At 43.2% G+C, this 25913-nt stretch overlaps 2 protein-coding genes and 1 non-coding gene across 3 annotated transcripts; 1 reads left to right on the top strand and 2 right to left on the bottom strand.

Annotated features, from left to right (window-relative positions):
- The first annotated feature begins 15124 nt into the window (after window positions 1-15124).
- On the top strand, window positions 15125-23058 carry LOC117965093 (uncharacterized). The gene is made up of 4 exons (XM_059005958.1): window positions 15125-15432; window positions 17033-17079; window positions 17990-18406; window positions 21159-23058. Exons 1-4 carry the CDS (start codon window positions 15150-15152, stop codon window positions 21522-21524), a joined length of 1113 nt encoding a protein of 370 aa, XP_058861941.1. The 5' UTR covers window positions 15125-15149; the 3' UTR covers window positions 21525-23058.
- On the bottom strand, window positions 19472-20385 carry LOC131702993 (histone H1-like). The gene has a single exon (XM_059005869.1). The coding sequence runs from the start codon at window positions 20140-20142 to the stop codon at window positions 19525-19527; it is 618 nt and encodes a 205-aa protein (XP_058861852.1). The 5' UTR covers window positions 20143-20385; the 3' UTR covers window positions 19472-19524.
- A 1121-nt stretch (window positions 23059-24179) lies between the features above and the next one.
- Window positions 24180-24385, bottom strand: LOC117395761 (small nucleolar RNA U3). Its single transcript, XR_004543683.1, has one exon. It is a non-coding gene; the product is annotated as a small nucleolar RNA U3 (small nucleolar RNA).
- Window positions 24386-25913: the final 1528 nt, after the last annotated feature.

The raw sequence follows: 25913 nt of genomic DNA, 5'->3' as shown, positions 1-25913 counted from the left end.
GAACTCAGAAGTCCCTGAATGAATTTGTATTTTTTATTAAGGATCAGCACATCAGCGTTATTGAAGGCAGTTTATTCTTCATTGTCTTGCCTCCTGTGTCATCCTTGTTACCCACCTGGTCTTCTTCATTCCTTATGTGTGCAGCAGCTCCCTGGCACACATGTCTCAACACTTATGGGCCAGTTCATTCTGAACAGGCAGATTTCTAATGCCCCTCCTAGAGAGCAGGAAAGCAATGAGAGGCTAAACATAAAACTACAGGAAGGATAATCTAACTGCACTGTGAGTCACCCAACCCTATCAAGTCCCACCCGTGTTCACAGAACAGATCTCATATAACTGTCTGTGACACTTATTGAAACAGAAGTGCAGCGCTTAGAACACATATACAAATAGAACTAATCCACTCTTCTATTAAACTGTGAACTTAGTGTTTGATTGAATCCCTCTCCGGAAACAGGCATCAGTGCCCTGCCAAGCTGCACACACTGCCATCACTCACACTGACCACAAGAGGGAGCCAGAGCACTACTGCTGCCCCATACTGTAACACAGTAATAAAACATTTGAAATAGGCAGCAGCAGTGAGCTCCCCAGTCAGCCCAGTTCTCCCATTGTTAACACAAGGCTCCTCACACCCAGTAATCTAAACACTCCAGTGTGGTCTGTGTCTGGAGGAAGGAGCTGCTCACCGTGGTGTAGTTTACATGTATGTGTCACGGGTAGGGTGTCCACTGTAACCTGTATGATACCAAGAGATTGTGTTGACTACGCCACCTTGGGTTTCGGAAGGACAAGGACCTTCGTGGCCGAGAGGAAATAGAATTTGCCCCACGTGGCTTGGCAATTTTGAGTGAGTATTTAGGGCGCTGGCCTAAATCTTCTATGACGCTGGTTTGTGGACTGACCACGACCTGCCGGTCGGGCTCGGTTACCTGCTGGTGTGCGATGCCTTAGGTCACCCAGTGGAGCTGTGGAGACTGTGACTGTTCGTGTGACAGTCCGAGTCTGTGGAGCTCGTCAGTGGCCTGACCTACCCCATGCAGCGGCACAGGGAGGGAGCAATGCGGCCACCTGACTGGATACCTCGTTTTCCTGGTGGGATCTTTGCAAAATCTCCTCCACTGCTCGCCCAAACGTATAACCTGGGGATATGGGCGCGTCAAGCAGCGCGGCCTTATCCGCATCAGGGACCCTGGCTTGAGACAGCCATAGCTGTCTACGAGCCACCACTAAGCTAGCCAGGCTCCGGCCAAGGGCTTGTACTTGGAGACTGGAGACTTGCAGCAGTGTGCTGGACAGGAGTCGCAGCTCCATGGCCACAGGCCCAGGGAGTGGGGCTTCACGCAATACACCATCTAAATATGTGGTCAGCACACTAGCTGTATTAGCCAAGCGAGTTGCCTGCGCTTCTGCTGTGTAGGCTCGCTTCAAATGTGTCTCCGTCACCCTGCATTGGGGGTTCGGGCACGCAGGGTCTTTAATAAGACCACCCACCGGCGGGGCCTTAACCAAGGCTGCAATGGTGGAGTCTACCAGGAGGCAAGCGATGCAGCCTGCTTCAGCACACTGAGTCCCGAGGCCGGGTGGTCCCAGGAGGAGCGTACCTCCTCCAAAAAATCTGGGAAGGCTGGGAACCTCTGGGGGTGGGGAACCAGCGCCTGCTTCCGGAAAATGGACCAGCATGGTTCTGATGCTGGCGTCCCGGGGAGCTGCAGGAAAGCTGCAGCATGTCCCACAAGTGCCGAAATGGAGCTGGACAGCGGGGTGGTACTGGCTTCTGAGACACTCTCAGAACCAGGCTCTTCCTCGGTAAGGGTCTCACCCACTTGCATCTCCGAGGAGAAAGAAGCCCCGTCACCCAAGGCCGCTATAGACAGCGTGTCCTCCTGTACCAGCTGAGACGACCATGCCCACCCCTCCTGCACTCCGTTGGGAGAGAGGGGGGGGGGTATGGCGATTGGGGCTGTGGGACCTGGACAGGACCTGGGTCATCTTGGCTTTGAGATCCATAATGTCCATACAGGGATGAGACCCTGACATAGTCCGGGCCAAAGCTGCGGTGGGCGAGTATAAGCAGACAACAAACACGGTAAAAAATAGTACACTGTTTGTTTACAGCATTGCAAACACCTTGCTGCCTAGAGAGCACACACACCACAAACAATACATTCAAAGTAATACCGATAAATATGACACACAAATAACATTAGTTTAAATTATTATTATTATTCAACATATACGTCATTCAATAATAATAATAATAATAATAATAATAATAATAATAATAATAATAATAATAATAATAATAATAATAAAATAGGCTTCTAATCAATAAACTGCATTTCTGTTTTTACTTTGGAAGAGAATTCAATTGCTGAATATTTGTAGGAGGCACAGAAAAGAACAAGACACAGCAATTATTTGACACATGACGAGAAGCAGGGATTCAGGATTTAACTGTGGAAAATTAGCAGAGAACAGAGCATACAGTGCAATAATGAAGTGCTCTCGAGAAACTCATCAATATAATGAGATCTGATTGGGACAAAGCAATTCCACACTCAGTGCAGTAATGAAGTGAACCTTTATACGCTTTGGATTCCAAACTAATCTCAACAGAAGACTTTGCTCTTGTTATTATTAAGTACGATTTCATCAACTCTACTTTACTTGTGTGTGCAGGCTAGCTTTAACCCTACCAGGACACCTGTCCTTGGCTCTAATAATATGACTATAGTAGCTTATCCACCTAGCTGAAAACCAGAGAATCCAGCACTGTTATGGATTTTTTTCAGCTTTAGCACAAAACAGAGATATTTACAGATACTGTAAAAAGATCACAGAATGAGTGCAATAAGGAGGCCAGCTAGAAGAACTTGAAAATCAACAGGATGAATAAACCTTGTTTGTTTGTTTATATTCTTTCATTATTATTTTTTAATTTGTTTAATTACTAAAAGGAAAGGGGGTGTCTTCTGTAATGGGGCAAGATTATCCCTTTATTCTATCTTTCGTTTTCTAATATTATTTAAGGTTGTTGTTTTTTTGTTGTTGTTTTGTTTTGTTTTTTGCTGATAGTAATCCTTCACACGCATTTACAAGTACAAGGAAAGCTCACCAGAGGGCACCAAAACATTACTTGTGTGGAAAAGGCCTCAACATGGCTGTCCAGGGTATCACTCCAGGATAAATTACTCTGAGAGGGAATACCTGCATCATAAATATACAGTAAAATAGACTATACAATAAAAATAAACTCAAATACAATATATACTGTATACTATACAATAAAAATAAACTCAAATACAATATATACTGTATACTATACAATAAAAATAAACTCAAGTACAATATATACTGTATACTATACAATAAAAATAAACTCAAATACAATATATACTGTATACTATACAATAAAAATAAACTCAAATACAATATATACTGTATACTATACAATAAAAATAAACTCAAATACAATATATACTGTATACTATACAATACAAATAAACTCAAATACAATATATACTGTATACTATACAATAAAAATAAACTCAAATACAATTTATACTGGGTACTGTACAATACAATTGACTCAAATGTCTACTGTCAACAAAAGACCTGCTGCAATGTACTGCCATTTTGTAAAGGTTTGAACTGTATAACAAAAATAAATCTTTGAACGTCTAACAAACATGAATGAATTCATTTAGAAACAATCAGTTGTTTCATAATACTTACACTCTATCTGAAGTCATTTGGACTAGGTTGCACTGACATTCAGTTTAAATGTTTAGTTAAAGTTTAAATTGCAGTGTTTTTTTTTCAACCTTACCTGTTGATCCATGTTATTACTTACAGTACCAGTATTGTCCTATTAATTTCAGTGGACAATGGCGCTTCATGAATTAAGCAATAATTCACTAGAACTGTGTCATTAAGGATTACTCAAATACCAGTGGAAGTAAATGTAATCAAATGCTTCTTAAATAACTTTGAATATCTACCAATATATATTTTTTGAGTGAGCAGAAATGATTTTCATTGGTAGTGTAATGGGCAGAACTGTGTGTTGCACTGTCGTTATGGATTCCGTCCCCTGTCGATGAGATGAGATGAGGATAAAAGCTCTATAACCACAATGCAGACCAGCTCTTTGCTTGCTTGCTTGCTGTGGGTCGGATCGCTGGTTTGGACTCATCCTCTGCCCTGTTAATTACACAGGCATGCTTGTCATACCTCTGATTGACTAAGCAGGTACTGTATTAGAGAGATGTGGTCATTTAGATTTTAAACACAAAAATGCAAGACACACAATGGTTTCCTGCATCTCTGTCAGGCACAGGACTGCTGGGCAACAATTTCACATACTGTATGATTAGTTTCCAAATGAAACCCTTCAGTTAGTTTAGTAACACGCTTTTCAAGAAAAGGAAAACAACTTTTGAATAGAGCTTTGTTAATATTCTCTGCGGATGTATCACAGAACCTCAAGAGAGAAAGCAAGTGAGCTGACATGTCATAGATGTTGATTTAAAAAATCATGGCTATGCCAGTGCCAGAAAGGGCACATTTTACAAAATCACAATGGTAACATTAGGGATAATAAACAAATGTAACAGCATAAGAGTACAGTAGCATATGGGTACCATAGGGGCACACCTGACGTCATGCCTTTACTACTAGCATAGTTTTAGTGTGAGCCAGATGAGTTCAATTTAAAAAAGTTTCAACCCTGACTCATACACCCCTATTTCCCTTAGAGCGCCCCCATCAGCAGAGGGGGTGGAGCAGCAATGCTCTATTGCAGTTCCACTAGCATTTTATTTAGACATTATTACAAGGCTCTACATATCCTGTTCAGGAGCAGGTTATGATTATGGCATGTTGTATCCAATCAGAGTGATCTCTGAAGGTATTGTAGCGAACCAGCTATTTTATGAAGGAGACTGGAAACTGGAGGGTAATCTAAATAGACACCCAGGCTTTTTATTACACAACAGCAAAAATAGCTGCTGAGCAGCATGACACAAAGTAGGTACAAATAAAACACTTACTAAAAGAAAATGAGTTGTACAGATCTAAACCTTGCACACTGTAGAAAAACTGGCTGCAGTCCAATTATTATGCGGATTGACAAGGGTTCATGCTGCAGTCCGAGATTCAGCCCCGGGTTCCAGTCTGGAGGGCTAGGTGACGCAGACAGTGGGCTGATTCAGTAGCCTCAACCCTGCTGAATTTACACCACCCTTTTTCCCCAACCACAAATTCACATTATTTACACGCAGGTCCTGTCGTATGTACCTCTTCTTCCTTTCATGGGAAACGGGATGAATGTAATGTCTCACAATGCTGCTGGTGTTGATTTTCTGTATGAGGACTTTCTGGAATTCACTTGTGAAATTCAGCATGAGAATAAGCTGGTCACTGCAGGGTTTAAAATGGATGTTAGGCAGTTCCTGGCAGGATGCAGGGCATGTGGCCTCAACTGCAAATTGGTCACATAGCCTTTTATGAGACCTCTGTCCAACAATTAACATGTTTTGGAAATAAATGCCAGGTATAGGGAGCTTGTTAATAAGATTAGGGAGTGGTAGACAGCTGGCATGTTAGGAGTGAGGTACAGAGATACAGAGATGAATTCCAGACCTGTTCTTGAGAAACTCAGAGCAGTCTAGTTCAGAGTTTGATGAGCTGACTGGGCAGGCTGTATAATGCTGTAACAGAGCATTTAAAGGGGTCCCAGATAATCACCCAAATTACTGTCCTATATTTACAACTGAGGAAATATTTTGAACAGAAAAGCTACCTGACAGCGTAAAACACCAAGGTCATATTGATTCTGATCTTTAAGTGTATATTTAATATGGGCACAGATGGCAGTAACTGGATGAATGGAAACTTGTTAAACTCAATGAAAAACAAGCGGGCACAACAGCAATTGACTTCAAAGCTTCTTTATATTTGGACATATATGGGAATCAGTAACCATTAAATAGAAGTATGACGACAATTCTCACAATGATTACTCTCATCAGCAACTGATACGACAGGGAAGGCAATCACATGCAACAAAGTTAGTGCAACAGAAATACACAGTAACCATAAGCTAGTCAGTAGGCTAGTTGTGTGTTAGTTGCACTAATAACATGCAGGTGATCCAATCAGTCAAAACAACAATGACAACAACAAAAAACAATATCCTTTATATCCAAGCATGGGGAAAAAAAAACCTTGATAAGTTCACTGTGTGGAACAAACAAAAAAAAATACAAGAAAAAAGTTTCCGTTATTCCCAGAAAATCTCCTCTGACTCATTTCTGAGGGGCCTGGAGGATCGAATGCACAACACTTTTGACCACATCCGGGTACCACAATGCAGCACAGTACACTTCAGCATGTGTGCAACGTGCAGAGCCTGCAAGAGGACAGTTCTGGATATCCGGGTACCACACTGCAGCACAGTACATCCCCAGCATGTGTGCAACATGCAGACCCTGCAAGAGGACAGTTCTGGATATCCGGGTACCACACTGCAGCGCAGTACACCCCAGCATATGTGCAACGTGCAGACCCTGCAAGAGGACAGTTCTGGATATCCGGGTACCACACTGCAGCGCAGTACTCCCCAGCATGTGTGCAACGTGCAGACCCTGCAAGAGGACAGTTCTGGATATCCGGCTACCACACTGCAGCACAGTACACTTCAGCATGTGTGCAACGTGCAGACCCTGCAAGAGGACAGTTCTGGATATCCGGGTACCACACTGCAGCGCAGTACTCCCCAGCATGTGTGCAACGTGCAGACCCTGCAAGAGGACAGTTCTGGATATCCGGGTACCACACTGCAGCACAGTACACTTCAGCATGTGTGCAACGTGCAGACCCTGCAAGAGGACAGTTCTGGATATCCGGGTACCACACTGCAGCGCAGTACACCTCAGCATGTGTGCAATGTGCAGACCCTGCAAGAGGACAGTTCTGGATATCTGGGTACCACACTGCAGCACAGTGCACTTCAGCATGTGTGCAAGGTGCAGACCCTGCAAGAGGACAGTTCTGGATATCCGGGTACCACACTGCAGCGCAGTACACTTCAGCATGTGTGCAACGTGCAGACCCTGCAAGAGGGCAGTTCTGGATATCCGGGTACCACACTGCAGCGCAGTACTCCCAGCATGTGTGCAACGTGCAGACCCTGCAAGAGGACAGTTCTGGATATCCGGGTACCACACTGCAGCACAGTACACCCCAGCATGTGTGCAACGTGCAGACCCTGCAAGAGGATAGTTCTGGATATCCGGGTACCACACTGCAGCGCAGTACTCCCAAGCATGTGTGCAACGTGCAGACCCTGCAAGAGGACAGTTCTGGATATCCGGGTACCACACTGCAGCGCAGTACTCCCCAGCATGTGTGCAACGTGCAGACCCTGCAAGAGGACAGTTATGGATATCCGGGTACCACACTGCAGCGCAGTACTCACCAGCATGTGTGCAACGTGCAGACCCTGCAAGAGGACAGTTCTGGATATCCGGGTACCACACTGCAGCGCAGTACTCCCCAGCATGTGTGCAACGTGCAGACCCTGCAAGAGGACAGTTCTGGATATCCGGGTACCACACTGCAGCGCAGTACACCTCAGCATGTGTGCAACGTGCAGACCCTGCAAGAGGACAGTTCTGGATATCCGGGTACCACACTGCAGCGCAGTACTCCCAGCATGTGTGCAACGTGCAGACCCTGCAAGAGGACAGTTCTGGATATCCGGGTACCACACTGCAGCGCAGTACTCCCCAGCATGTGTGCAACATGCAGACCCTGCAAGAGGACAGTTCTGGATATCCGGGTACCACACTGCAGCGCAGTACTCCCCAGCATGTGTGCAACGTGCAGACCCTGCAAGAGGACAGTTCTGGATATCCGGGTACCACACTGCAGCGCAGTACACCTCAGCATGTGTGCAACGTGCAGACCCTGCAAGAGGACAGTTCTGGATATCCGGGTACCACACTGCAGCGCAGTACTCACCAGCATGTGTGCAACGTGCAGACCCTGCAAGAGGACAGTTCTGGATATCCGGGTACCACACTGCAGCGCAGTACTCCCCAGCATGTGTGCAACGTGCAGACCCTGCAAGAGGACAGTTCTGGATATCCGGGTACCACACTGCAGCGCAGTACACCTCAGCATGTGTGCAACGTGCAGACCCTGCAAGAGGACAGTTCTGGATATCCGGGTACCACACTGCAGCGCAGTACTCCCAGCATGTGTGCAACGTGCAGACCCTGCAAGAGGACAGTTCTGGATATCCGGGTACCACACTGCAGCGCAGTACTCCCCAGCATGTGTGCAACATGCAGACCCTGCAAGAGGACAGTTCTGGATATCCGGGTACCACACTGCAGCGCAGTACTCCCCAGCATGTGTGCAACGTGCAGACCCTGCAAGAGGACAGTTCTGGATATCCGGGTACCACACTGCAGCGCAGTACACCTCAGCATGTGTGCAACGTGCAGACCCTGCAAGAGGACAGTTCTGGATATCCGGGTACCACACTGCAGCGCAGTACACCTCAGCATGTGTGCAACGTGCAGACCCTGCAAGAGGACAGTTCTGGATATCCGGGTACCACACTGCAGCGCAGTACTCCCAGCATGTGTGCAACGTGCAGACCCTGCAAGAGGACAGTTCTGGATATCCGGGTTCCACACTGCAGCGCAGTACTCCCCAGCATGTGTGCAACGTGCAGACCCTGCAAGAGGACAGTTCTGGATATCCGGGTACCACACTGCAGCGCAGTACACCTCAGCATGTGTGCAACGTGCAGACCCTGCAAGAGGACAGTTCTGGATATCCGGGTACCACACTTTTATTGCTGTAAGTTCAAGTTTACCTGCTCCCAGTGATTATGCATCAACATCTAGAGTTGTGAAAGAAGCCAACCGGATTTCTTTACCACTCCCTATTGACATGGTGAATGTACTGTTCCTCAGAAGCAATCACTTTGTTGGGAGAATTGGTGTTTGAATGAGTACTCAATTAAAGATAATGAATTAATACATGTGTGTAGTGGGTTAACTGAGTTACAAACTTCTTCCAAATGAGTTCAAGATCACAGAGAGAATAACTGAATGATCAACACCACTCTATCTTTTATCAATTTTATCAAAAGCTAGTAATTAAACATACGGTACAGAAATAGAAAAGCAGGTTAATTATCAAAACAGCATCAATGAGTACAGCAGTCTCTATAATCAACAACTGTCACGTGATAGCTCAGCTTCAGTGTAAGTATCAATTACATATAAAAGCAAAGCTTCATAAACTATCCTATAAATTGTAATAATAATAAAAAAATAACAACTTAGTCAATAACTAATATAATTAAATGGCAGTATAACTGAATGAGTAAATATGTGGGTATAAGTTTAGTAAATTTGAATTAATCGGATATTACCAAATAGTAATTCATTCTTTATCAATCTGATGTTAAAATGTTCTTTAATTAGAACCACGGAACAAAATACTTAACACCCCAAATCTATCATGCATTCAACAGCTCTAGATATAATTCTCTTTCAGTTTAGTTATTAAATTATAATCCTCAGATAGCAAAATAGACATTTTGTTCTAAAGCACTCCTAGCCGCACCGCTCTTACAGAACACAAATTTGAACTTTACTGCAAACAGACATTTATAACGTTTTCCAAATATGATTTCTGCAATTTTCTATTCTTTGGTTTAACTGGGAATACTCCATTTCTTTTGCGGAGTGGATGCAACAGCAGAGTGTGGTTGAGGTTCTTTCTTCAGTCTTTGTCCCCATGTGTAGATTCTTGCTGTACAATTGATTGTTCTGGTAGGCCAACCCAGTCAATTGCTGTAGAGTTATCATTTTCCTGGTCAGATAACCCAGTCAATTGTTGTAGAGTTATCATTTTCCTGGTCAGATAACCCAGTCAATTGCTGTAGAGTTATCATTTTCCTGGTCAGATAACCCAGTCAATTGATGTAGAGTTATCATTTTCCTGGTCAGATAACCTAGTCAATTGCTGTAGAGTTATCATTTTCCTGGTCAGATAACCTAGTCAATTGCTGTAGAGTTATCATTTTCCTGGTCAGATAACCCAGTCAATTGCTGTAGAGTTATCATTTTCCTGGTCAGATAACCTAGTCAATTGCTGTAGAGTTATCATTTTCCTGGTCAGACAACCCAGTCAATTGCTGTAGAGTTATCATTTTCCTGGTCAGATAACCCAGTCAATTGCTGTAGAGTTATCATTTTCCTGGTCAGATAACCTAGTCAATTGCTGTAGAGTTATCATTTTCCTGGTCAGATAACCTAGTCAATTGCTGTAGAGTTATCGTTTTCCTGGTCAGATAACCCAGTCAATTGCTGTAGAGTTATCATTTTCATGGTCAGATAACCCAGTCCTTTAATTTATTTATAAACGTTCTTTTTTCTTCAATAATAATCCAATCGTTGAGGGTTCTCTTCAATTATTTTTTTTGTTATCGGGTGCTTTGCTGGATGTTGTTAGAGCTGCTGGTTAAAGGTGTTGACATGAGCTCCCTTTTTCTCTGACTGACTAACTTGACTTGAAACAAAGAACTGCTCTTCTCTGACCTTGAAGATAGCTACACATACAAAAACACTTTGAGTTTCTGCTCTCAGAATTTGGGCCCTCAGACTGATGTCTTTGTTGTCATAGGAACGGGGCTAGGAGAGTGCTCGGGTAATTGGAAAGATGCTGCCCTGCTTATTTATGACCTTCAGTTCAGATCCAGAGCTGCTAGTTCAACTACTCCATGTTTAACCCTTTAATCACTCCTGTGGGCCGACAATTTGTTTCTGAGGAACAAGCAACCTGCTATATATATATATATATATATATATATATATATATATATATATATATATATATATATATATATATAGCCTCGCGCCTCCTCGTCATTATGAACAGCTGACTGTTGTGTTCCGTGTCGTTGCTGTGTAACCATTTCAACAGTTTAAAACAAGCTGTCTTTCAGCAGCAAAAAAAGTCTTCAAATCTCACTTCTATCTCTGTTATCTGTGAGTATTTAATTAGCATAACCCTTTTCCTCGCGCTAGGTGATGTTGTTGTTTATATAGTTGTTATTTTGTGTTAGTTAGCTTGTTTTTATTATCATTATTTGTTTATTTCGCAGACGCCTTTATCCAAGGCGACTTACAGAGACTAGGGGGTGTGAACTATGCATCAGCTGCAGAGTCACTTACAATTATGTCTCACCCAAAAGACAGAGCACAAGGAGGTTAAGTGACTTGCTCAGGGTCACACAATGATTCATTGGCTTAGGTTTGATTTGAACCGGGGACCTCCTGGTTACAAGCCCTTTTCTTTAACCACTGGACCACACAGCCTCCCACTGCTTGTCGTTAGCTAATGTTCCGTTCTTGTCAGCTAACTAGCGGGATCAGTTTTCTACCCCTGTTAAATTCTTAGCTTATGTCACATCCCGTATATTAAGCGCAGTTCTGTGTAACGTTGTTAGGTTAATGTTAGTCTAGCAGGGGTCTGTTATTTATCTTTCTTATTTGTGTTTTCTTCTCTGTTGTAGTTTCACTCCCACCACACGGCAAATCAATGTGCTGAAAGTCCAAACGTCTTGTGTGGTGAAGAAGGAGGAGGGAGTTTAGCTGCCTGTCAACCTTGAGCAAGGACGACACTCCTGGGGTGACAGAACAGCGCTCCTAATGAGAGTGAGGTCATCGCTTTACACCTAGTGCGGGTACGGGGGTCATCATGGGATAAGAACCTTGTTTAATACACAGATCTTCATGATGCTGATTATATATTTATAGAAATATACGCTGATATAGAGAGTCATGAAAACATTAAACTGTTTTTTTTTTTTTTAATATGTTAACACTAGTATTGCTAGTCATTTTAAAATGCCTAAAAGTTCCAGAAAAAAAAGATGTCGCAAGAATTAAAAAAAAATTAAAGTAACATTATCTTGGATAATCTTTCAGAGGAATGTTCTGATGAAACTGGAGTCTGTGACGGAGAAACAGTCTGAGATTTTAACCCTTCTAAGAGCAAGGCAGATTTCTAATGGAGCTGTTGATTGTGGGATAAGGAAATCGTCCATGCAGCGCTGTAAGGGAGTTAGAGGAATTGTTTGTACGCTCAGAAGAGGAGCACAGATACACTTAGAACATGGGGAGAAAACAGCAGGTTTTATAAATAACAAGTAGGAATAGAATGATCCTGGTGGACTCCCTTTCTATTGCTTCACATGTCACATATTGTGGTGGATCCAGCCAAGGCACTGACTGGAAGTGCAGGATGAGCCCTGTAGCCTGGAGATGGCAGCTTCCAATCCAGTCTGTGCCATCACTAGCTATGGCTGGGAGTTCCCAGGGTTGGGTGAGGAGGGTTTCAATCAGATCGGTAATCCTTGTCTCTTCTGTGGTGGCTGGCGAGCCGGCTGTGTTGTAACCGGAACTGTGTCTCCTCCGAGGCGACAGGTGTGGTTCACTTCACTGTGGAGATGCAGAGTGACAGGAAGCCTGTCGGAGGACGTTTCGGAGGAGGCGAGCGCTCGTCTTTGCCTCTCTGTCACACAGGGGCTTCAGAATAATTAGCCATTCTAAATTGGGGAGAAAACAGATCAAATAATTGGCAATTCCAAAAAAAAAAAAAATGTTTTGAGTTCATCTTTTCAGATCATCTAGTTCATCAATATTGTAATTTTAAGGCTCATCCAGTTAGATTATGTTTAATTTACTTCATGAAAATTCATATCGAGGGAAGTCTTTTTTTCATTCAATTGTTAACATTTATTTATTTTGTTTATTTAGCAGACACCTTTATCCAAGGCGACTTACAGAGACTAGGGTGTGTGACCTATGCACCAGCTGCAGAGTCACTTACAACTACGTCTCACCCGAAAGACGGAGCACAAGGAGATGAAATGACTTGCTCAGGGTCACACAATGAGTCAGTGGCTGAGGTGGGATTTGAACCGGGGACCTCATGGTTACAAGTCCTTTTCTTTAACCACTGGACCTCACAGCCTCCTAACATAATTAACATTAATATTCATTAACATAAATGAAAAAGCTGCTGCAAAGGAGCATTGTACAGTTTAATTTGAATGATCTTGAAGCAAGCTTTTGGGGTGATATTTTTGTCCGTTTAGACTCTTATTTTCAGGGTTATTAATCTCTGTCTCCAGCTCTTTTGTTTTGTAGAAGCAGTTTATGGGAAGGACAGGCCTGGGAAGGCCAGCGGCGTGGAAGACCTCATCACTGAGACGCTGAGATTCGCGCCTCACACAGGAGGAAAGTTTTTCGAGATTTACGATTATACTGTAAATCACTTTCACGAATCAGCCCCCAAATGTAGTCACCCATCATGTTCTCGTTATACTGTCCTTGGTAGCGGCATTCAAAGTCCAGTATATCCTGGTGGAAGCGCTCGCCTTGCTCCTCCGAGTACGCTCCCATGTTCTCCTTGAATTTATCAAGATGAGCATCAAGGATATGGACTTTGAGGGACATCCTACAGCCCATTGTGCCGTAGTTCTTCACCAGAGTCTCAACCAGCTCCACATAGTTTTCGGCCTTGTGATTGCCCAGGAAGCCCCGAACCACTGCGACAAAGCTGTTCCAAGCCGCTTTCTCCTTACTAGTGAGCTTCTTGGGGAATTCATTGCACTCCAGGATCTTCTTTATCTGTGGTCCGACGAAGACACCGGCTTTGACCTTTGCCTCAGACAGCTTAGGGAAGAAGTCTTGAAGGTATTTGAAGGCTGCCGACTCCTTATCTAGAGCTCTGACAAATTGTTTCATAAGGCCCAATTTGATGTGCAGTGGTGGCATCAGCACCTTCCGAGGGTCCACCAGTGGCTCCCACTTGACATTGTTCCTCCCCACAGAGAACTCGGTCCGCTGTGGCCAGTCCCGCCTGTAGTAGTGCGTCTTGGTGTCCCTGCTGTCCCAAAGGCAAAGATAGCAGGGAAACTTGGTAAAACCGCCTTGGAGACCCATCAGGAATGCCACCATTTTGAAGTCTCCTATGACCTTGATGCCATCTCAGAAAAATGCAGATATGTATCCACTTAGGCAGCTGGAACTAAACTGAACTGGTGGGCTTAAGGCCCCTGTAGTTATACTACTATTTATATTACTGGAAAGTTCTAGAAAGTTCTAGAAGTTACTCCAAGTTTACTCAGCACTGAATCTATCTGGAATGTTCTGGAAAATAGGTCAATTTCAAAATATCACTGTCCTGGTAACAAAAGCAAAGTTTGTGGGGAATAATAGCCATTTTCTATACTGGGGCATAAGCAATTAGGAAATAACACTTACTACCCATGAACCAAAAAAAAAAATAATAATAAATTGTTAGACGGTGTTATCATTGAATTTCTGCAAGTGTGTCACGTGATACTAGTTTCGTGTTGTTTGTATACTCTTGTATACAACAGCATTTATTTACTTTAACAACATAGAACAGTATAAACATTCTGCATGGACAGATGTGATCGCACAGTTTCGTTTTTCTAAAGCTGGTAAAGGATTTACTCGTGACTTAGGGCAGTACATGTGCTTATTAGAGTGACTGTATTTTGTTTATGACTGTAAGTCGCCCTGGATAAGGGCGTCTGCTAACAAATAAATAATAATAATAATAATAATAATAATAATAATAATAATAATAATAATAATAATACTTACAGCGTATCGACTCCAACAACACGGGTGTAAAAGAAACCCATGAGTGTGTGTGTGTGTGTAAACATGTGTTTGCCTCTGCAGAAATGCAGATGTACAACTGCAATATGCAGGGAAATGCATAACCAGTATCTAAGAAAACAATGTGAAACAACTTATTTGGAATCAGGTTAACAACGCGAATGTAGATGCATTTATTGAAATGTTCTTTAATCAGCAACACTGTGCAGGGAATGCGAGTCAGCAGTTTGGTGGTTAACACGCGCTCACAGACACGGCTCAGTGGTGGGCGGGTCTAATGTTTCCGCGCTCTTCTTTGCTGGCTTCTTTTTCAATCAGGTCCGGTCTGCGTGTATGTAATACAACCTCAGCCCTCGTTTCAAGTATTGTATTATTTTCATAATACGGATCTACAGCATGTCTGGAAGAGGCAAAGGTGGTAAAGGACTCGGGAAAGGAGGCGCCAAGCGGCATCGCAAAGTGCTCCGTGATAACATCCAGGGCATCACCAAGCCCGCTATCCGCCGCCTGGCTCGCCGCGGAGGAGTGAAGCGAATCTCCGGGTTGATTTATGAAGAGACTCGCGGGGTGCTGAAGGTGTTCCTGGAGAATGTGATCCGGGATGCCGTCACCTACACTGAGCACGCCAAGAGAAAGACCGTCACCGCTATGGATGTGGTGTACGCTCTGAAGCGCCAGGGTCGCACTCTGTACGGATTCGGAGGTTAAGGATATTCATCGGCTGCATTTGAACACAAAGGCTCTTTTCAGAGCCACCCACAATATCAAGCTCGAGTTTAAATCCGTTTACTAATCATTCACTTTCTACAACCTCAGGAGATGCTCTTTGGGTTAGGGTGTTAGTTATAGATTTATGTATGTTGTTTATATATGTATCTGCGTAAACTCTGAATTCCAATGACGTGTGTATGTATAATATGCGTTTTGGAAGTTATTTTGTTTAAAGAAAGTTTGCATTAATAAAGTACGGATAATGTATTAACGAGCTAATTTAATTAAGGTAGTATGTTGATGTAAACTAGGGAAAGGTATTGTTCTAAACTTGAACAGACTTAAGCAAAAACACCGCTGCGTAACTTTAATATTAACAAACTGCTGATACCGCAGAACTAGCGGTGTGTTCACTGGAAACCCCTTCCAGCTCTCCTAACAGGAGGCTGCCTGTCACCGGGGGAATGCGCTGCTCAGATGCGCGGGATTATACAGCGGGGGTCGAGGCCGAGTGGGTAAGACGATGGACTGGGAATCCATTGGGGTCTCACCGCGCAGGTTCCAATCCTGCAGACAACGTGTAAATATCCATTTTGTATTCCGTGCCATTGTATATTCTCAATGAAACCATAGATAGGATGTCTATGAATGTTTTCATGTGGGCAAAAATCTGAGCCTGTGTTACTGAACCTCATCCCGAGGATACTCGGGTTAAAACAGGCACGGTGATCTAAACATCTACAGCGATATTTCGGTTATTTGTACTTTGGGGGGGAATGTTTTAATCAAACGGTTTTATAATGTAAATAAATTATTGGAACATATAATTTAAATTGGTATCATTGAAGATATAACTTCCTTTACACAATGTAAACAAACTGGACAGTCAACAATATCGACTTTCTAGTTAACTGAAGTGCCCAGAACTCTAAACTGTAAACTAAAACCTAGGAATTATAACAACTCGAACACGACTGTAGGGCTGTGTGGTTTTAAACACTTCTAAACGGTTACATTTTGTTACAGCTGTCTTCCAATTTAAAAATGCGCGCCAAGAGGAAACAAGACAAACCGCAGCAGAACAGCGCCAAACCAGAAACAGCGGGCAGGGAATGATACCACCAATCAGAGGCATGCAATAAGATTCTGCACGCCCTCATCCACTATGACGTCTTTTAACATTCTAACTAGTATTGCACCGTTCTGTCCAATCACGAATGAGCCGGTGTGTATAATAGCAGGAGAGCGGCCGCGCATTTATTGTTGTGATATTCTGAACTACAGTGAAGATGTCTGGAAGAGGAAAGACTGGCGGTAAAGCCCGTGCTAAAGCAAAGACTCGCTCCTCCAGGGCAGGACTGCAGTTCCCAGTCGGTCGTGTTCACAGGCTACTGCGGAAGGGAAACTATGCCCAGCGTGTGGGCGCTGGAGCCCCGGTCTATCTGGCCGCTGTGCTCGAGTACCTGACTGCTGAAATCCTGGAGCTGGCCGGGAACGCCGCCCGGGACAACAAGAAAACCAGAATCATCCCGCGTCACCTGCAGCTCGCTGTCCGCAACGACGAGGAGCTCAACAAGCTGATGGGAGGCGTCACCATCGCTCAGGGCGGAGTGCTGCCCAACATCCAGGCCGTGCTGCTGCCCAAGAAAACCGAGAAGCCCGCCAAGAAATAAATCACTCGGACGCCGCTTTTACATCTTATAAACCCCCAAAGGCTCTTTTAAGAGCCGCCCACTTTTCTATAAAAGCGCATCGAATCGGTTTATTTTTATTGTCTGAAAAATACCGACTGGTGAGAATTGAAGCAATAAATAGTTAGTTTGTATTTGTGTGCGGCAGTGCAGCGCTGCCATGTCTGTTCAAACCCACGCCTCGCCTCAGCGCGTGTAGCTCACGTTCCCACATTAATGCCACGTTCTTTACAAAGAGACAATCTGATACAATATCAATTGACTGCTTTACTTTGTTTTCGATCGAGCTACCTTGAAACATGCTTCCAGTTGGAAATCCACCCCCTCCCGCGTTTGTGTTTTATTGCGGGGATATGTATTTTCCGTGTTTTGTTTTTTGTTTGTTTGTTTTCAGTCTGATTATAGTTTTTGAATTGGTCTATTTTCTTTAGTGTTAAGGGTACATGCTTGGTTTATGTATTTTCTCTCGCCATAAATAACTATTGCTTGCCTATTGTTGAGCGTTTCTCCGTTACAATTTTGAACCCAGACTGCTTAATCTGAATGGAATGCATTTCTTATACTGGGGATAAGCAATGTTGTCCTGAATGACTGACTATACTGTATTTATTTAAAAAAAGGCGCCAACAGCTCCGAAACAATAACTGCTTAACAGAATGCGCGCGCGCAGAATTCAAATGTTCCAATCAATCATTGAGAGTCTGGAATATAGCCAATGAGGAACAGAGACCCGCCCTTCAGATCTCATAGCCTATCAGAGTAGCTCAGTTCCTATATAGTCTCTGGTATCGGCTGCTTGTGCCATTTACAGTTTTTTTTAATACTGTGTAGTAGAGTTTGAAAATGGCAAGAACTAAGCAGACTGCGCGTAAGTCCACCGGTGGAAAGGCGCCCAGGAAACAGCTTGCTACCAAGGCTGCTCGAAAGAGCGCCCCTGCTACCGGCGGCGTGAAGAAACCTCACCGTTACAGACCTGGCACTGTGGCTCTGAGGGAAATCCGCCGCTATCAGAAATCCACCGAGTTGTTGATCCGCAAACTGCCCTTCCAGCGGCTCGTCCGAGAAATCGCTCAGGATTTCAAGACCGACCTGCGCTTCCAGAGCTCCGCTGTGATGGCGCTGCAGGAGGCTAGCGAGGCTTACCTGGTCGGGCTCTTTGAGGACACCAACCTGTGTGCCATTCACGCCAAGAGAGTCACCATCATGCCCAAAGACATCCAGCTGGCCCGCCGAATCCGAGGAGAACGCGCTTAAACTGCAAAACCCTTAAAATACAGCGAAACTCAAAGGCTCTTCTAAGAGCCACCCACTTCTCTGAAAGTGTTATATTCCAATTTTAAATAAACAGCTGTAGTTTACACGGTAAGTGTTATATGTGTAAGTTTCGCAATTGGAACATGTTAACATTATATTATGAGCGCTTTTCGCTTTTCCTTCCCAACGTTGTGTTTCTTTTAAACCATCAAATCTATAGATGGAAAGAGAGGCTACATTTTAGGCCAAAATAAAAATCTGATATCAGATATAAAAAAATGCCTCGTTTGTTATCGGCGGAATTTCGGGAGGTGAACCGGCTCGGACTCGCTCAGCTTGTTCGGTGTGTAACAGGAACAGCTTCGAGTCTTTTCTCAGAATCAGTTTGTTCTGTTTCTGTTCTAGCATCTTGGCTGACAGCGATGTGGGGATGATGGGGCTTGTGCTTGGTGATGTTTTTTCAGTCGACAAGTTCAAACCAGTATTTATATCATATGTAAAATAGCAACATTAATAAAATTGAGTCAAATACATAAAAACAATCTCGCTGTACAGTACAGACCATCGTAAATCGAGTCTGTTTATTGCAGTTTCCCAGTATTGCAGATACAGCTGTCATTGATCTAATGTATAATGTGTACAATGTGATAGATTTTAATTGTAAGTCGCCCTGGTTAAGGGCGTCTGCTAAGAAATAATAATAAAAATAAAAGTATTGAACAATGTGACGTTTCCAAATCTAACACGAAATACTGTACAACTGCATTATGGCTTTTGATAGACTTTTACGACATCATTTCGTAGTTTATTTGATTACATGTCAAATAAAAGATCTAAATGAGGTTATTAATTATTTTAAAGGTGTTTCAATCATAGAATTCGAGACAATGCAACACCTTTGTCCACAGCTGTACCTGCGGGGCGGCGCCATGTTTCACCGTCTTGGACTGCTCGCCGAGGAGACCGGGCTGTTCCACCGAGAAAGCGGAACACGTTCCACGGCAGCACATTCCACACATCGCCCTGTGTTTACAAGGACAATCTGCTCTTTTAGAAAGATGTTTTGGCTCTGAAAAGAGCCTTTGGTTTCACTGTCGCATCATCGCTTTAACTGATCACTTCTTTTTAGGAGGCGCCTTCTTCGCTGCGGGTTTAGCTGCCTTGGTCACCTTTTTAGGTTTAGGCGCTGCCTTCGCTTTCTTCGGGCTCTTCTTCACGACCTTTTTAGGCTTGGCAGCCGCTTTCTTCGGGCTCTTGGGCGCTTTCTTTACAGCTTTCGGTTTCTTCGCTTTTGTAGGAGTCTTCTTGGGTGTCGCTGCTTTCTTTGCCGAAACATTTTTCGTTGTTTTCTTGACAACCGCTTTCTTTGCCGCTGGTTTCTTTGGAGCTGCCTTCTTCTTGGCCGCCTTCTCCTTGGCTTCAGCTGCTTTTTTGTTGAGCTTGAAGGAGCCCGAGGCGCCGGTGCCCTTGGTCTGTAGCAGGGTCTCCTTGGTCACCAGGCTCTTGAGGGCTCTATTGACGAGGGAGTTGTTCTTCTCCACATCATAGCCGCCGGCCTGCAGGATCTTCTTGAGCGCCGCCACAGACAGCCCGCTGCGCTCCTTGGAGGCAGACACAGCCTTGACGATGAGCTCCGACACGCTGGGACCCGATTTCTTGGGCTTTGCTGCGCTTTTCTTCTTGGGAGCTTTAGCCGGAGCAGGAGCGGCTGGTGCTGGAGCAGTTTCTGCCATTTCTAATATTTCAACACGGAGAAAACTCACACGTAATGCTGAACTGTTCTGCGAGTCACAGAATGCGAGCAGAAAGGCGGAGAGCGGAACTTATCCACACGATGAGAACCGTGTAGACTCAACTGACCCGCAGGCAACAGATTCATTATGAAAACGTCCTGTCTTGTGTTTTCACGCTGCACAAAATATACAATTTGACAGTGAAATTGGAACAAATGTACACAAACAACCGGGGGTATCAAAACAGAAGGGTTGTGTTTACAATATAACGTATTCTTTAACCAGGACCTTTACTGCATTTTTAATTGAGGTGACCAAAACTGCACTATCCTCCAGCGAAACCAAACTGCTCGCTCTGTACTTCGCTAGATTTTTTTGAATATAAGATGACAATTGTATTATTTAAAGTAACTGTATGATTGGTTTCACAAACGAGAAAGCTAGGCAAACACAACTTAAGTTTGAAGCGTGAAGTTTGTAAAACTGGACATTTAATCACCTTTATGTGCGGTGCAGTTAATACACTGCATCACGTTCTGCCGGATCATCCCCTTGTAATCGATTGGGAGAATTACTTTGTTGAATTGTATTTCTCTTCACCCCTGACCCACACTTGTTGCAACAATGTAAGTACCCTGGCATCAGCACAGCATTCTCTGAGTAGATTAAATATTTCATTAGTAGTGTATTTCATAGGCAATGCCACCTCTGCCTCCTGGTGAGGAAAACAGGTTATTTTTCCACTGTGTGTTTGCCTGCAGAAATACATAACCATTATGTTGGAAAACAATGTGTAAAAACTTATTTGGAATCAGGTTAAAGGACATTTCCATAAATTCATTCACATTCGCGTTGTTAATGAATCAGCAACACTTGAATACATGTAATGCGAGTCAGCAGTTTGGTGGTTAACACGCGCTCACAGACACGGCTCAGTGGTGGGCGGGTCTAATGTTTCCGCGCTCTTCTTTGCTGGCTTCTTTTTCAATCAGGTCCGGTCTGCGTGTATGTATTAGAGCCTCAGCCCTCGTTTCAAGTATTGTATTATTTTCATAATACGGATCTACAGCATGTCTGGAAGAGGTAAAGGTGGTAAAGGACTCGGCAAAGGAGGCGCCAAGCGGCATCGCAAAGTGCTCCGTGATAACATCCAGGGCATCACCAAGCCCGCTATCCGCCGCCTGGCTCGCCGCGGAGGAGTGAAGCGAATTTCCGGGCTAATCTATGAAGAGACCCGCGGGGTGCTGAAGGTGTTCCTGGAGAATGTGATCCGGGATGCCGTCACCTACACTGAGCACGCCAAGAGAAAGACCGTCACCGCTATGGATGTGGTGTACGCTCTGAAGCGCCAGGGTCGCACTCTGTACGGATTCGGGGGTTAAAGATCTGGACACAAGGACACGAACACAAAGGCTCTTTTAAGAGCCGCCCACCTTTTCATTTAAAGAGTTTTCAATTCTGAAACAAGCTCAATTTAATACACCACTAAAATCTTCAAAAGAATAAAATCACATTTTTCAAAATGTTTTATACTGTTATCTCCCCAGTGTTTTCTTTGTTGTTTTAAAATGGCTATTTAGACCTATTTCACGCTGTGTAACGAGAGTATTTTAGGCTTAAACTTAAGTGTTGGATTTTTAACTCTACACAAATCCAGAAAAAAATAAAATTAAAATAAGCATTTTAGTTAATAAATCAATAAAAGCAATTAATTGAATGGAATTGTATTTTAAAAAGTGAATATTTTCAGTAATAATGAGAAAATACGAGCTCGGTTTTATCCGATTCCGTGCAGAATTAAAGTCAGATAAGAAATAAAAACACTTAAAAAAAAAAAAAAAAAAAAAAAAAGTCTTATCTAATTTTATTTTCAGTACATTTTGTAATCAGTATAATAAATTAAAAGCAGCAGATCCTGATTCAGCTTTGAGCTCCACGATGTCGTCTTTTCTGAATTTGAGTTGAAGTTTCGCCATTCAAGCTGCTGTGAAACAATCGAGACTCTGGGATGAGGAAGAAATCAAAGAGCATCAGCATTGATCGTGTGTTTCTACATTTAACGTGTTTAATGAGCACAGAAAGTGGCGTGGGTTTGATTATTTATATTTCTATATTTAAGACGCATCGGGTGTGGATTTCAGTATTGCTGTATACTGAGTTCTTCATGTATTTAATAAATGAAAAACAAAAGACCTAAACTAACCGATCAAGAAAAAAGGCGCCGAATTCAAACCTGAACTCGAGAGAGAAAAAAAAAAGATCTCAGCTCGCGGCAAAGTTACCACCCCCTCTGTTGCGTATCCAGTAAACAACCAATCACATCGAAGTATTCCGTCACTCGGGAGCGTTGCTAGGTTAACAGGTCAACATTCTCACTCTAAAGGGTTGTTTGGTAATAATTTGCATACAGGCTGTATAAATACTGGGGCTCTGGGGGCTGGTTACTCATTCATCTTTCAAAAAGCATCAGAGAAGGAAAATGCCAGAACCGAAAGCTGCACCCGCGCCGAAGAAAGGCTCCAAGAAGGCTGTTGCCAAGACCCAGCCTAAGGGAGGGAAGAAGCGCAGAAAGACCAGGAAGGAGAGCTACGCGATCTACGTGTACAAAGTGCTGAAGCAGGTCCACCCCGACACCGGCATCTCTTCCAAGGCGATGGGCATCATGAACTCGTTCGTCAACGACATTTTCGAGCGCATCGCCGGCGAATCGTGCCGCCTGGCTCACTACAACAAGCGCTCCACCATCACTTCCCGGGAGATCCAGACAGCCGTGCGCCTCCTGCTGCCCGGAGAGCTGGCCAAGCACGCCGTGTCTGAGGGCACCAAGGCCGTCACCAAGTACACCAGCTCCAAGTAAACCGAGACCGTCCCTGCTCCGTCTTTACAACACAAAGGCTCTTCTGAGAGCCACCCAAATACCGCAAAAAGAGTACAATTCTCATTTCAGTTCTCTGCACATTTTAAAATGGAAATGTTTAAGGTAAGGAGACTTACGTATTTATTTGGGAATGCATTTAGTTTTAGTTTCATAAACTTAAATGTTTATCGGGTTTTATGAATTTCGATTTTCTTGTAAAAATCGATTCGAATCTGTTTAACTTCGGCGGGAAAAATTGAATATGGATTGTTTCGACAAAACTGCGAATATTACAAGAAACATTACATTTGAGTTATAATAAGCGTTCTTAATTATTGAACAATCTGCTTTTGTTGGTATCTCATTTATTTCATGTATATCGCTGCCTCCACTGGCATGCATTCTGTTGTACTTTGCAATTCAAAGGTTTGGTTGTGCATTGTTTTAAATCGAGGGTAGAACCGAGGCCAGTTTGAATTTCAGTGTTTACATTCATATATCATGTTTGTTTTTTATTAACCCAGTGAAATACACCGCCCAACTATCTGTGTATTTATAAACCTTGATTTAAAAAAAATAAGAAAATAACTGCTTGATAATGTTAGTTGTCCAGTTTGTTTACATGCTCTCCATTTGCAAGCAGCAGCGCTTGCTGGAGCATCTTGAGAAACGCAGCCGTCTGTTTAAGTGAGATAGAGAGATCTCAATGACACGACACGTGATCTTCGTTCTGTTTGCACCAAGATCACCTCGAACAACGAAATGGACCTGGATCAATATGGAGATGGAGAGATTCGCCTGTAACAGAACTCCCAGAGGCTATACTGCAGAACGTGTCTATTGCCATTGTGCCTTTTCTTTCTCCACTAGATGGCACTCTTCTCTCATTTGTAACGTCTTTATCTTTGGTTCATTAATAAAGAAACGGATGCCACTCTTCCTTGTAAGTGGGGATAAGCACAGGTTATTTTCAAATTAAAGTTTTTATTTAAGCTCATTTAGTCCTCCGTAGTGCTAATCACATTACTATATTTTTTATATCAGTGAAGGCCTATTAAGTGTTCTTAAATTGTTTTAACATTAGCATTGATCAATTTGAAATTTGCTTATTGATTTAAACAACTGAACAATTGTAGGCTTGATGGTTTCTTTTTTTCTGCGTTTCTACCAGTATGAGAGACGCACTCAAAATGTGTCCCCTTCCTTCAACAACCCCCGACTGAAGATTGAAGTGGTCATTCCTTGCAGCGAGTAGGTTCCCGATAACAACACTCATTGTCAGCTCGGTGCTGAGAAGAAAACACTGCCACTCCTCCTGGTGGATACCGAGACCAATCCCTTCAAAACATGTTTCACTCTAGAAATGATCCTTGCAAATATAGTCTTAACTTTTATTGGCAGACCGTCGGCACCAACTGGCAAGCTCTACTTCATATGATACACTGACTGGGCAACAACGAGGTGTTCCATTAACAATACAAACTAACTTGAGACAGCCAAGCCGTTAAAGCATACCTTAAGTTTGTCATGTGATACAAAAGCAAGTTTTGGCATTTTTGCATTGTCTGCCTCGTCAAACAAGCTCGAGCCACAGCACACAGCGCTGCTGCATCGGGACACAGAGGTGGATTTTAAAGAGACTGAATAAACGAGCTGAGACTTCTTTTTGAAGAAATTGAAAACATACCTGTTGTCGAAATATTTGCTATTTAATTTTTTTTTTTTGAATTTGCAATTGGAAGACTACATTGCCAAAAAGACAATCTGAATTGCTCATATCAAGCTGCGATGTAGCCTATGAGAATCGCTCACACAATTTAAGGGGAATTAGCTCAAATGGTAGAGCGCTCGCTTAGCATGCGAGAAGTAGCGGGATCGATGCCCGCATTTTCCAAATAGTTTTAATGTGTCTGCGTATTTAGTCCCATGCATTATGGAGATCAATACAAAGTGCGACAATTCTTTGTAACAGAGACGCCCGCCCTACATGTGTATTTTAAAGCACAGTCTCCTAATTTGTAATATTCCCCAGACTGAAAAACTGCAGTGCGCCGTCCATCGTATGCCTTCCGAGAAGCACAAAGGGAGATTTTTTTTATATATTTTTTTTAGCAACGCTCTCCCAACTGAGTTATTGCGGCTTGACAAGCCACTATTTTTTAGATAACATTCTTTTTTAGAACAGTTGTACTCTAGTTAAGTACATTTTTAAACAATTCGCTAGTAACATATAATCTCAAAGCGCAATAATTTATTTCAGCTCTAATGAAAGACAAGTATCCTTGCGCATCATATCATCCTTGATTGCGAAATGTAATATTAATTAATTGCCTTCAGATAATATTTTAGAAAATCTACTTTGCTAACAGAAGAAAAACACGCTAGCAGAGGATGGTTTCGATCCATCGACCTCTGGGTTATGGGCCCAGCACGCTTCCGCTGCGCCACTCTGCTACAGCTGCCTCATGACTGAATTACCAAGCAGCAGAAAAAAAAAAAAAACTGAACTCATCGTTTTAACCAGTCACACGGCAGTGGCCGGGCCGAACCATGGAAACGTTACAAATCAGAGATGATCCGTTTTCTTTTCTCCCAAATACGTTATGCAAAGTATGCAACTTTTCTGCCCACTTTGATCACAGGCAGTTTTATCCCCCAGTTTCGGCTGCCAATTCCAATATGCTGTCTCTCTAAAGCATCTTAAATCGTGGAAAGCGCTCTTTGTTTAAAATTACACTGAAGACTTATTTTGTTCGACCAGGCTTACAATTACATATTTTCTTGTTTTCAAACAGATTTTGTGAAGCGCATATGGGGCGCTATAGAAAATATATATGATTAATTGATTGATTGATTGAATGTTAGCCTGCGTTCGATCTGGCAGGTTTAATTCTTCAAAAGACAACGCCGAAGG

The sequence above is a fragment of the Acipenser ruthenus genome, chromosome 32 (genome assembly GCF_902713425.1).
Source record: "Acipenser ruthenus chromosome 32, fAciRut3.2 maternal haplotype, whole genome shotgun sequence".
NCBI lineage: Eukaryota > Metazoa > Chordata > Actinopteri > Acipenseriformes > Acipenseridae > Acipenser > Acipenser ruthenus.
Note: the sequence above shows the minus strand (reverse complement) of the source record. Positions and strands in the feature narration are given on the sequence as shown.

Coding starts and splice junctions, on each gene's coding strand:
- LOC117965093 (XM_059005958.1), top strand. CDS start 15,150: ATGTCTGGAAGAGGCAAAGGTGGTAAAGGACTCGGGAAAGGAGGCGCC. Junction 15,433..17,032: donor GTACGCTCTGAAGCGCCAGG/GTCGCACTCTGT, acceptor AACGACGAGGAG/CTCAACAAGCTGATGGGAGG. Junction 18,407..21,158: donor GAATCCGAGGAGAACGCGCT/TAAACTGCAAAA, acceptor TGTATGTATTAG/AGCCTCAGCCCTCGTTTCAA.
- LOC131702993 (XM_059005869.1), bottom strand. CDS start 20,142: ATGGCAGAAACTGCTCCAGCACCAGCCGCTCCTGCTCCGGCTAAAGCT.